Source organism: Phodopus roborovskii, unplaced genomic scaffold, assembly GCF_943737965.1.
Source record: "Phodopus roborovskii unplaced genomic scaffold, PHOROB, whole genome shotgun sequence".
NCBI classification, from domain to species: Eukaryota; Metazoa; Chordata; class Mammalia; order Rodentia; family Cricetidae; genus Phodopus; species Phodopus roborovskii.
Window position 1 is genome coordinate 175,297 of NW_026125747.1, and position 11,997 is coordinate 187,293.

The 11,997-nt window shown below is 43.6% G+C and overlaps 1 protein-coding gene across 1 annotated transcript; it reads left to right on the forward strand.

Moving 5' to 3' along the window:
- The first annotated feature begins 2,403 nt into the window (after positions 1–2,403).
- LOC127217571 (patatin-like phospholipase domain-containing protein 4) lies at positions 2,404–4,304 on the forward strand. The gene is made up of 5 exons (XM_051178563.1): positions 2,404–2,483; positions 3,398–3,533; positions 3,705–3,782; positions 3,895–4,050; positions 4,170–4,304. Exons 1-5 carry the CDS (start codon positions 2,404–2,406, stop codon positions 4,302–4,304), a joined length of 585 nt encoding a protein of 194 aa, XP_051034520.1.
- The last annotated feature ends 7,693 nt before the right edge of the window (positions 4,305–11,997 follow it).

The following is an 11,997-nucleotide window of genomic DNA, read 5'->3' on the forward strand; positions in this document are numbered from 1 at the left end:
TAGAGATGCGCCTTCCTATGCCTGCGTAGTGCTGGGATTAAAGGCATGGGTCACTAAAGTCATACATAAATGACATTCTTGTGTTGGATAATCCTCCACCAATAAGCTATGATGAGAAAAATTAGAATTGTTGTTACAAAATATTTACCAATTCTTACAGGATACTGAGTAACACAAAATAGAATTTAGCTGAGGGAGTGATGCCTAAAAAATAACCCAAAGATGAGTAGTACAGTAACCAGGTCTGTTACAGATTAGGATACTAAAATACACATTTGATCTCCAGTCTTGTGCAGACAGTTATCTCCAAAACATGATAAAGGAGACACCCCTGATTTATAAAGAGTAACCAGCCCCATCCTCATCCAATAGAAAATGGCTTTTTATAAGCTGCTCAAGGGGTAACAAATAGGTCACAGTGAACATTAAAGCCTGGTGTGCCATAAAGTTCTAGTTTTCATATACAGAAAATTTTTTCTGCCAGATGGAAAAGTTGAGACCACGTGACACCTTTGTGCATCACAGGGTTGCTTTTGTGTTTTGTGGGGACATTCTCTGATAAACTGTAAGTTTGGCTTCTGGAATTTATGAACATCTCATTCAAAATTCAGTTTTTCTTACATGATTTACACAAAGTTTAGAAACTGTTAAAAAGAGGTGATGGGGATCTTCATTCAGCAATACATGATCAGAGTGCTATTAACATTTACCTACCACCCACAACAATGGTGTGATTCAGAAAGTTGAGTTTCTGGGAACAAATATAATTTCTGATCTACAGTAAATTCTAAGGTGTGCATGATGTTGAATTTTACAACTCAACTCTGCGATGATTCATTGTTTCAATTGGTGATGATAACCTCCTTCATGATTGGAGTCTGGCCATGTTTCCCTTACAGTTAAATGCTACATAACCTCTTTATTGTGACAGTTAGCTATTTCTGACTTATTTATTTAATTCTTTAAATTATTTAAACGACAGAGAATGCCATCACCGATTACGATTAATTAGGGTGCAAATATCTGTCATGGACAAGGTTAGGAAAGTTGTAGACATGGGTAGAGCATTTTTTGAATGATCTATGCATCTCACAGAGTACTACGGATGCTGGGTGATAAGATTCCAGAAGACTGCAGGGTGCCCTCTGAGAAGTACAAGGACTTCACCAAGGCCGGCATGGTGGTCTAAGTGTTGACTACCTGCTCTTCCTCCATAGCTTCACATCAGTTGTGACCTATGATGAGAAGAAGTAGTGACATAAGGAGGTCGACACCATCACCAAGACCTGGCAAAAGGATGATGACCCAGAACACGGAAGAACATCTCTCTTTCAGTTCTGCTGGTGATGCCCCTGCTGCTGCCATCTTTTCAGCTGATATCAACATTTTGGCTACTACTGCTATGCCAGGATTGGGCCCATTATCTCAGTTCCTGCCGCACCACAACAGAGATTCGTGTGCTGGTCATGATGGCAGGCCAGCAGAATTCTTCAGGCAAGAAAATATGATGATCTGACGATTAACCTATGGAATTTTTAAAATCCGTGATGACAGCATACTTTTCCATATCTGGCAAGTCTGCCCAGGAATTGATGATACAAAAAAGGTCAACAACTTACATAAAGATGTAATTATTAAATTATTTCATTATATAATCTGGGAAGCCTGAAGTTTGGTGTCAAGTGTGACAGACGATCTAACTATCTGATTATTTCATTATTCAAATCTGTCTTTTTCTACTACAGGAAGAATGGAGTCTGCATCCACCGTGTTAGTGTTAAACTGTCCCTTGTGATTTCATTATTTATTTATTTCTTGATATCAATGTTGATATCATTTTGTTATCGCTCTAGGGATGAATTGTGAGAAATTATCTCTTTATTCATTCATTTTGAAAGACCTAAAAAGTAATGTTAATGATGGACTAACCTAGAAACCAATATCTGTTCCTTGGAATTTGCTAGCTTCCTCTCACAGGGCCCTGAGATAAGAAGAATTCACACTGCCCCTCCTTTCCTGTGAGTCAACAGGTGGTAAATAGGGTCAAGAGATAGCTGTAACTCTGGTTTGCCCAGACAAGATTAATTATCACACCTGAGGCCCTAAGGCCTGCTGACCCTAATAGCAGACCATCCGGCCTCCAAGGGTCATGTACTCAATGGAAAGAGGGTCCCACCCCCTCCCTAAGCTTGTGGGTTTGCCTTTATAAACACCTGGGCCCAGGGGGAGGGGGCTTCTCCCTAGCCTGTGTGCGTTTGCACAAACGCTTCCTGTTCATTAAAGCCTCTTGCGTTTTGCAGCAACTGGACATTGAGTTCTTGGGGTATCGACTGAACCTAGAAGACTCCTCATTTTGAGGGTCTTACAATTTTATTCCTCAAATCTGTGAGAAAGAATGCAATGATGCCATTGCTGCAGACGCGGAGAGAGAAGGCGCCGCCCTGTGCCATCACACACAGAGGACCGCCCGGCCAGGCCCTGCAGTGCATGCAGGGAGTAATACTCCCTGGCAGTGGCCTTGGGAACAGAGGCTTCATGCAGAGAAGCAGCCATCTAGGTAGGACACTGAAGGGCGCTGGCGCACCAGTGAGGACACAGACAGCGACCACTGTAGGCATAGCAAAGGACTCTGGGAATCATATTCCCCTTCCATCCTGAGACGGGCTCTCCAAGACTGCGGGGAAAATTCCACAGTGTGGGAAGGGGAGGGGATGTCGTCGGCCAGTGACATCACAGGGAGCTAGGTCCTGGGAAAAGTAGTCCCGGAGAGCAGCAGTGAAGACAGAGGCACCATTTCTGTCATTCTTTTTTGAGGGGGCGTGGCTTCCTTTCCTCACGTGACCCCATCCTTCCCCCGGAAACTCCGCCCACAGGCCCCATAGGCTCCGCCCCGCCCCGGATGGCCCCGCCCTTGCACCTGTCTTCCAGGGCCTGTGGCTTCCTGGCCATTTACCACCTGGGCGTGGCTTCAGGGGCTGTAGGCACATGGGGCGGGGCTGCTGGGTGATGTCAGGGGCTAGGCAGGGGCGTCGGGCGGGGCCCTGTTGGCAGCCATGCTGCTGACTTCCCCTGAGCAGCTGGAGGTGAGTGTGGGCAGGGCACATGTGACATGTTACTTGTGACATGTTACATGTCAGGGGTCACGTGTGTGGTTCCCGACCTTCCCACAGGCCTGCACAAGCTTTTGCACACAGCCTGGCCGAGGATACCAGGCAGCAACCACTGGGCGTGGCCACACCCAGCTTCCACCTCATGGAGCAGCTGAGGTGCATGGGGGCGTAAGGGGGTGGGGTGGGGCACAGGTCACATGGTACGTGTTACATTTCATGGGTCACGCATGTGGATCCCATGTCAGGGGTCACAGGTCACATGTGTCCCCCCTCCCCCATACCATCAGGGATGGCCTGGACCAGATCCTCCCAGCCCATGCTCACGTCCTGGTGCAGGGCCGACTCTATGTGTCCTTGACTGCAGTGAATACATTCCAGAACTGCCTGGTGTCCCAGTTCCTGACCCATGAAGACCTCATACAAGTGAGGGGGCGGGGCTGCAAGTGTAAGAATGTGTCATGTTCCGTGTTTCCTACATGTATGTTTCATCTGTGTTTGCACATGCGAGTCGCATGTTTGCACATACGTGTATCGTTTTGCTCATGTGTGTCTCATGTTTCCCCTCATGCGTGTCCTGTTTCTCCTCATGTGCAGGTCCTTCTCGCCAGCTGCTTCATCCCCATCTACTCAAGGCTGAAGCACGTGGAGTTCCAGGGTCAGATGGGCGGGGCAGTAAGGGGCGGGGTGGTTGGGTGTGGTCACGCGTGTCTATGACAGGTGACCCCGAACACGCGTGTATATTGTCGCGATTCCTCACATGTCCCCCGGCCCCCCATCTCCCCAGGCCTGGGCAGATGGTGCCCTCTCGTGCAGCCTCCCCCTGCCCCCTGGTGGTCGCACCCTCACCATATCCCCATTCTGTGGACGCCATGGCATCTCGCCCCGAGACCCTGGCCAAGGTCTTGGCTCTTGCGTGCACGTGACTGGACAGGACGTGGAGGTGAGCCTTGTGGGGCTTCCGTGGCCACTCCTGTCACAGCATGCTCACACAAAACTCACTTCTGGACCAGCCCACACACACTTCCGGCTCCACCCACACTCATTTCCGGCCCCGCCTAGATCTCCACCTCCAATGTTGCCTGCCTGGCCCGAGCGCTCTTCCCGCTGTCCCGTGCAAGCCTGGAGTCGTTGCTGCACCATGATGGATTCTGTGACGCCGTGAGCTTCCTGCGCTGCGTGGGCCGCTTCTGGTGAACAGGAGTGTGTGCACACATGTATGTAACTGAATAAATGAAGTCCCTGTGATTTACATGCTTGTCATTTGTTTTACAGGCATGTTGTGCCTGTGGCTTCTGTGATCCTAATACGCCAGCTCCACAACACTTATGTATGTCGCGTGTACACATGACATCCCGACTGGCGCCGCCTCCATTACATGCTGTTCACCTATGGAGTCATGGTGTTTCCATGTGAGCTCATGCGGTGCACATTGTAACCTGTGTACATGGCATGGGAGCACGTATAGTTGACATGTGAGCCTCTCTATATGTGAGTTTGTGCAGTTGACTTATGAGTTCATGTTTTTGCCTTGTAGGTCCATGTAGTTAACATGTGAGCCCAGGTAGTTAAAATATGAACCTGTGTACTTGACATGTGAGCCTGTGTAGTGAACATATGAGCCCATGTAGTTAACATGTGAGCCCATGTGCACAGCATGGTATTCATGTACTTACCATACATGGCTATGTACTTACATTATGGCTTCATGTACTTACTGTGAGATCCCATGTAGCTAGCATGTGTAACTGGGAAGTTTGCATTGGTGTAACATGCGAAGTCATGTGGGCAACATCTGAGCAGCTGTAGCAAACATAGGAGCCCTCAGAGTTTACATACGAGTTCATGTAATTAACATGAGGACATACAGTAAACGCATGAATTCACATGGATAACATGTTTATATTTGCTTTACCAGGGTGTGGTTGGGGTTGTGGGGGAAATAAATATGTGGGTTTCATATTTTCACTTGTTCCACCTATGTTACATGTATGATATGCATGTTTATTTTTAGTTGTTTGTTTTTATTTTCTGTTCCTTGACTTAGGCCAGGTCATGTGTGTGAGGGTGGACACAGGGGAGGGCAGGGCATGCAGGGAGAAAACATGAAGGAGGGAAAAGTAAAACAAAAAAAAGGGAAAGGACCCACGAAACAATAACGGTGGAGACGAACAACAACAACAATAATAATAGTGGGGAAAGAACTGGCTTAAATACTGACTCACAGCACAGTAGAAAACTTTTTTTTTTTTTTGCATATAGAGTATTTTTTATTTAATTTTATATAACAAAGTCCAATTAAATGAAAACAAACATTTATACACAATATTTGGGAATTTGGGCGTCGTTCTTTCCAAACTACTTCCTGCTGGTAAGGGGCGCTGTCTTGGGGGATTCGAAGAAGATTCAGATATCCTAGCTGTAGTCTGTAGGGCTGTTTTGTCCAGCTGTTTGGAATGTAGGATCAGCTTGTACTCTGTTTCAGGCGGTCTGGTGTGATCAAACCACATTAGTCTGGAAGGAATCCACATCTTTTCATTTTCTGTGGAAACAAAAATAGAAATACTTTTCCCCAGTAACTTGTTCTTCAACTTAAATTTTGGAGTCAAAGCTTTTTTTTTTATTTTATTTTATTTTTTTTTATTTTACATGTCGATCCCAGTTCCCTCTCCCTCCCTCCCTCCCCTCTAGCCCTCCCTCCCTCCTTCCCTCCCTTTTGCCCTCTCTACCCTCTCCCATGCACTCTAAACTCCCTCCCCTCTCATCCCCCCACCACAATACAATATGTAGGGGAATGCCATCCAGTTGGGGTCATGTAGATCTGACAGGTCCTGTGAAGTAGGGACTAGGGCTTCTCTCCTATCTCTAGAATAAGGCAGTTATCCCTCCATGGGGGATATGTTTGCAAAGTCCTTTTGTGCACCAGGGATACATCCTGGCTCCACTGTCTGAGGTCTCTTAGACTGCTCAGACCTTCAGGCTGAGACCCATATTCAGGGGGGTCCGAGTCAGACCCCTTTTGGCTTCCCAGCTATCAGTCTAGTGGCCCTTAGCTCCTCCTTGTTCAGGTAAGCTGTCTCTATGTACTTCTACCGCATGGTCTTGTCCTCTCCATCTGCTTCTGGGTTCTAGTTTGACTCAGTGTTTATGTATGGGTGTTTGCTCCTGTTTTCAACAGGCATTATTTGAGGACTCCATGGAGAAGTTAGTTGTTGATCTCACTCTCCGGGAAGGGCATTTATGATAGCCTTTCCACGGAAGCTGAGATTGTTAGTTGGGAGCAGTCTTGTAGTTCCCTCGACCTTTCTTTGTGTTCAACTTTATCTTCAAACCAATATTGGCTCCCTCTTTTATGTTCTCTCTCTCTGTCTCTGTCTCTCTCTCTCTTTCCTATTTTCCATTCCTAACCAGGCTCTATTCTCCTGGTCGCACATGCCTTCCTCTCCTCCCTCTCATTTTCTCCTACTTCTCTCTCCATTAGCTGTCCTCCCCCACTATACCTGAGGTCTGGGGGACTTGTCCCTTCCCACTTCTGTGAGGGACTTTATATGAATCTCTTAGAATACAACTTGTATCCTAGTTCCTCTGGTGATGTGAATTATAGGCTGGTGATCATTTGATCTAGGTCTAAAATCCATATATGAGTGAGTACATACTGTGTTCCTCTTTTTGTGACTGGGTTACCTCATTCAGGATGGTTTCTTCAAGTGCCATCCACTTGCCTGCGAATTTCAAGATACCATTATTTTTTTCTGCAGAGTAGTATTCCATTGTGTAGATGTGCCACATCTTCATTAACCATTCTTCAATTGAAGGGCATCTAGGTTGATTCCAGGTTCTTGCTATTACAAATAGTGCTGCTATGAACATAGTTGAACAGATGTCTTTGTTGCATTGATGTGAATCCTTTGGGTATATGCCTAAGAGCGGGATTGCCGGGTCCTGCGGTAAACTAATTCCCATTTTCCTGAGGAACTGCCATACTGATCTCCAAAGTGGCTGTATGAGTTTGCACTCCCACCAGCAGTGGAGGAGTGTTCCATTTTCTCCACATCCTCTCCAACATAAGTCATCACTGGTGTTTCTAATTTTAGCCATTCTGGCAGGGGTAAGATGGTATCTCAAAGTTGTTTTGATTTGCATTTCCCTGATAGCTAAGGATGTGGAGCATTTTCTTAAGTGTCTTTCAGCCTTTTTGATTTCCTCCATTGAGAATTCTTTCTTCAGTTCTGTACCCCATTTTTTAATAGGGTTATTTGGTGTTTTGTTGACTAGTTTCTTGAGTTCTTTGTATATTTTGGAGATCAGCCCTTTGTCGGATATAGGATTAGTGAAAATCTTTTCCCAGTCAGTGGGCTGCCGTTTGGTCTTCTCAACTGTGTCCTTTGCCTTACAGAAGCTTCTAAGTTTGAAGAGGTCCCATTTATTAATTGTTTCTTTCAGTGTCTGTGCCCCTGGAGTTATGTTCAAGAAGCGGTCTCCTATACCAATTTGTTCAAGGGTACCTCCTACTTTCTCTTCTAAGAGGTTCAATGTGGCTGGATTGATGTTGAGGTCTTTGATCCATTTGGACTTGAGTTTTGTGCATGGTGACAGACATGGGTCTATCTGCACTCTTCTACACACCATCATCCAATTGTGCCAGCACCATTTGTTGAAGATGCTGTCTTTGCCCCATTGTATAATTTTAGCTGTTTTGTCGAAAATCAGGTGTTCATAGGTGCGTGGATTAAAATCAGGATTTTCAATTCGATTCCATTGGTCTACCTGTCTATTTTTATGCCAATACCAGGCTGTTTTCAGAATTATAGCTCTGTAGTAGAGCTTAAAGTCAGGAATGGTGATGCCTCCTGATGTTCTTTTATTGTATAGGGTTGTTTTGGCTATTCTGGGTCTTTTGTTTTTCCATATAAAGTTGATTATTATCCTTTCAAGGTCGGTGAAGAATTGTGGTGGGATTTTAATGGGGATTGCATTGAATCTGTAGATTGCTTTTGGTAAGATTGCCATTTTTACTATGTTTATCCTACCTATCCAAGAGCATGGGAGGTCTTTCCATTTTCTGGTATCTTCTTTAATTTCTTTCTTTAGAGTCACAAAGTTCTTATTATATAGATCTTTTACTTGTTTGGTAAGCGTTACACCAAGATACTTTATGTTGCTTGTGGCTATTGTAAAGGGTGATGTTTCTCTGATTTCTTTCTCTGCCTCTTTGTCGTCTGAAAAAAATAGGGCTACTGATTTTTTTGAGTTTATCTTGTATCCTGCTAGTTTGCTGAAGGTGTTTATCAGCTGTAGGAGTTCCCTTGTAGAGTTTATTGGGTCGCTTATGTAAACTATCATATCATCTGCAAATAGAGACAGTTTGACTTCTTCCTTTCCAATTTGGATGCCCTTGATCTCCTTTTGTTGTCTTATAGCATTAGCTAGAACTTCTAGTACGATATTGAAGAGATATGGAGAGAGAGGTCAGCCTTGTCTTGTTCCTGATTTTAGAGGAATTGGCTTAAGTTTCTCTCCATTCAGTTTGATGTTGGCAGTTGGTTTGCTGTATATTGCTCTTATTATGTTTAGGTATGTTCCTGTTATCCCTGACCTCTCTAATACCTTTATCATGAAAGGGTGTTGAATTTTATCGAAGGCTTTTTCTGCATCTAGGGAGATAATCATATGGTTTTTCTTTTTCAGTTTGTTTATATGGTGGATCACGTTGATAGATTTTCGTATGTTAAACCATCCCTGCAATCCAGGTATGAAGCCTACTTGATCATGGTGGATGATTTCTCTGATGTATTTTTGAATTCGGTTTGCCATTATTTTATTGAGTATTTTTGCATCGATGTTCATCATTGGTTTTTTAGTTCCATGCTCCACATGGAACCTTCTCTAAAATCGAGCACATACTAGGAGACATAACAAACCTCAACAGATACAAGAGAATAGAAATAGTCCCCTGTATCTTATCAGACCACCATGCTTTAAAATTGGAATTCAACAACAATACAAATAGCAGAAAACCTGCAAACTCATGGAAACTTAACAATGTGCAATTGCACCACTCCTGGGTCAAAGAAGAAATAAAGAAAGAAATTAAAGACTTTCTAATATTCAACGAGAATGAGGATACAACATACCCGAACTTATGGGACACCTTGAAAGCAGTGCTACGAGGGAAGTTCATTGCACTAAGTGCCCATATGAAGAAAACAGAGGATAGTCACATAAATGAATTAACAGCGCAACTGAAAACCTTAGAACAGAGAGAAGCGAATTCACCCGCAGGAGCAGACGCCAGGAAATAATCAACTTGAGGGCTGAAATCAACAAAATAGAAACCAGGAAAACAATACAAAAAATCAATGCAACAAAGAGTTGGTTTTTTGAGAAAATCAACAAGATTGATAAACCTTTATCCAAATTAACGAAAAAGCAGAGACAGAACATGCAAATTAACAAAATCAGAAACGAAATGGGGAACATAACAACAGACACAGAGGAAATCCAGACAATTTTCAGGTCATACTTCGAAAATCTGTGTTCCACAAAAATTGAAAATTCAAAGGAAATGGCCAAGTTTCTGGATAACTATCACTTACCAAAATTAAATCAAGAACAGACAAACAACTTAAATAGACCTATAACCCGAAATGAAATAGAAGCAGTCATCGAAAGCCTTCCAACGAAAAAAAGTCCAGGGCCAGATGGATTCAGTGCAGAATTCTACCAGACATTCAAGGAAGAACTAATACCACTACTCCTCAAACTGTTCCACAAGATAGAAACAGAAGGTTTATTGCCAAACTCTTTTTATGAGGCCACAATAACTTTGGTACCCAAACCTCACAAAGACACAACTAAGAAAGAAAACCACAGTAGAAAACTTATAGGAAGTTTAGGCTTACCTCCTCCCTAAAAGGTGTGTGTTGTCACGAGGTGTGTGTCATCAAAACGGGTAGAGTACCAACAAAAGCCTTGGGGAAGGAGTTCCCGCCAACAGCTTCAGGCTAGCTCAAGGCGCCTCAGGGGTCCATGCAGGGCCCTACTGGTCCCCCTTTCTTGTAATATAAACTAACACCTGCCTTAGGTGGCAGAGAACATCAGCATAATTCCTTACCCATCATTGGAGAGGTCACCAAGGCCCGTAACCTTCCTATCTTAGGTTAGATATTTGCCCCCACTGCCTTGCCCTTCACTGGTGAATAGTTTGTTCAGCCACACGTGGGCAGAGGCATTTTCTCTTGAGTCAAAAACAGTATCTGTCTTGTTAGAAAGTTGGCCCGGGCCTCTTTAGTGCTATGGCAAAATAGCACCAAGTGCAAGGCCTACAAACCCAAATGATCTGCCCACAAGTTGAAGTCCTTGTAAAAAGCTTTCTGCATTGGCAAGTGGCACTCAGGTTTCATAGATGTTAATGACCTGCATGGATAAAGCATGTGTATAACTTAAAAACTGATCACTCCAGGATTTCTGGAGAAAAATGATGAATTAACACAGATATGTGTGAAAGACAGAACAAGAAGACATATGAGCTTCTCACAAAAATTCAAGTGTTCCTATAGGAAGTTAGTTTGTAAATTTAGTTTAAAAATGCCAGTTTGTACTAGATAATAAAGTGTGATTTGGGTGGCTAAGACTTAAGCCAAATCACCTGATAGTTGATCTACTGTGCTTGCAGGATTTACAGATTGGGAGAGGGCTATGGTAGAATCTGTTGCTTCCGTGGTAAAGGCAGCATTGGCAGCCATGATCCCGGAATCTCCTATCCTCTGTGCTGCACACCTGGGTATGTCCCCGCAACATCTGTTACATTTGGCAGACCTGCTGAGAAAAATTGAAACTTCCTCCAAAATTATTAGCATTGTTTACAATAATAAGAATGGAACCAGAATACAGTACCTGAGATGAAATTGAAATTCTTGTCCTTTGTATAAAAGTATAAATTTATAGCCACTTGATCCAAACTATAATTAATGGTCTGGAAAAAAAGGCCACATATGGCTACTCAGACCCATGGCTACTCAGACCCACTGGCATAAGGATAGGTAGATTCTTGAAGACCCATCAGACCTTCTTTCTGGCTGTTAAATCACCATCCCTCTGCATATGTTGAATCATCCACTCAGGCACACAAACAAGGTTATCTGCATCTTGTGGAAACACACAAACTGACCTTTGAGACCATACTAGAACTGGGTCAGGGCCTCCCCATTTTGCAGTAGTGACACTCTTCCACATAACTGAGCCATAGTCAGATGACCCAGGGCCCCAATGCCTGTTGGCCACAGATCGAGCAGCACCATCAATAGTTAAAAAATTTAAAATATAAAGGACAAGAGAAAGGTAATTATGAGGAGATCCTGTAAACTCCCCCTGTTTTGTTTTATGAAGATAGGCTTTAATTGTGAGATGTGCATGTTCCACCATGGCCTGACCTTGAGGATTATAAGGGATATCCATTTTACGTGAGATAATTTTTTTTTTTTATTTTTGCAAAAAGCATTAAAACCTTGACTAGTATAAGCAGGGCCATAATCAGGTTTTAATTGTCTGGGCATTCCCATATAAGCATAGGCTTGTAAACAATGGCTCTTAACATCCTTAAGCCTTTCTCCAGTATGAATACAGGCAAATATGAAATGAGAATGTGTATCCACAGATACATGAACAAATTGTAGTCGACCAAAGGAAGGAACATGAGTAACATCCATCTGATAGATATCATTAGGTGTGACACCACAGGGGTTAACTCCAAGGTGTGGAACAGGTAAGAACTCTGCACATAGGGGCCAATTCTTAACTATATCAATAGCTTGGTCTCTAGTAACTTTAAAATGGAATTTAAGTGACCCTGTATTAAGCTGGAAGGTGGTATGAGCTTTGCAGGCTGCTT

Coding starts and splice junctions, on each gene's coding strand:
- LOC127217571 (XM_051178563.1), top strand. CDS start 2,404: ATGCCATTGCTGCAGACGCGGAGAGAGAAGGCGCCGCCCTGTGCCATC. Junction 2,484..3,397: donor CCGCCCGGCCAGGCCCTGCA/GTGCATGCAGGG, acceptor CCATACCATCAG/GGATGGCCTGGACCAGATCC. Junction 3,534..3,704: donor CCCATGAAGACCTCATACAA/GTGAGGGGGCGG, acceptor CCTCATGTGCAG/GTCCTTCTCGCCAGCTGCTT.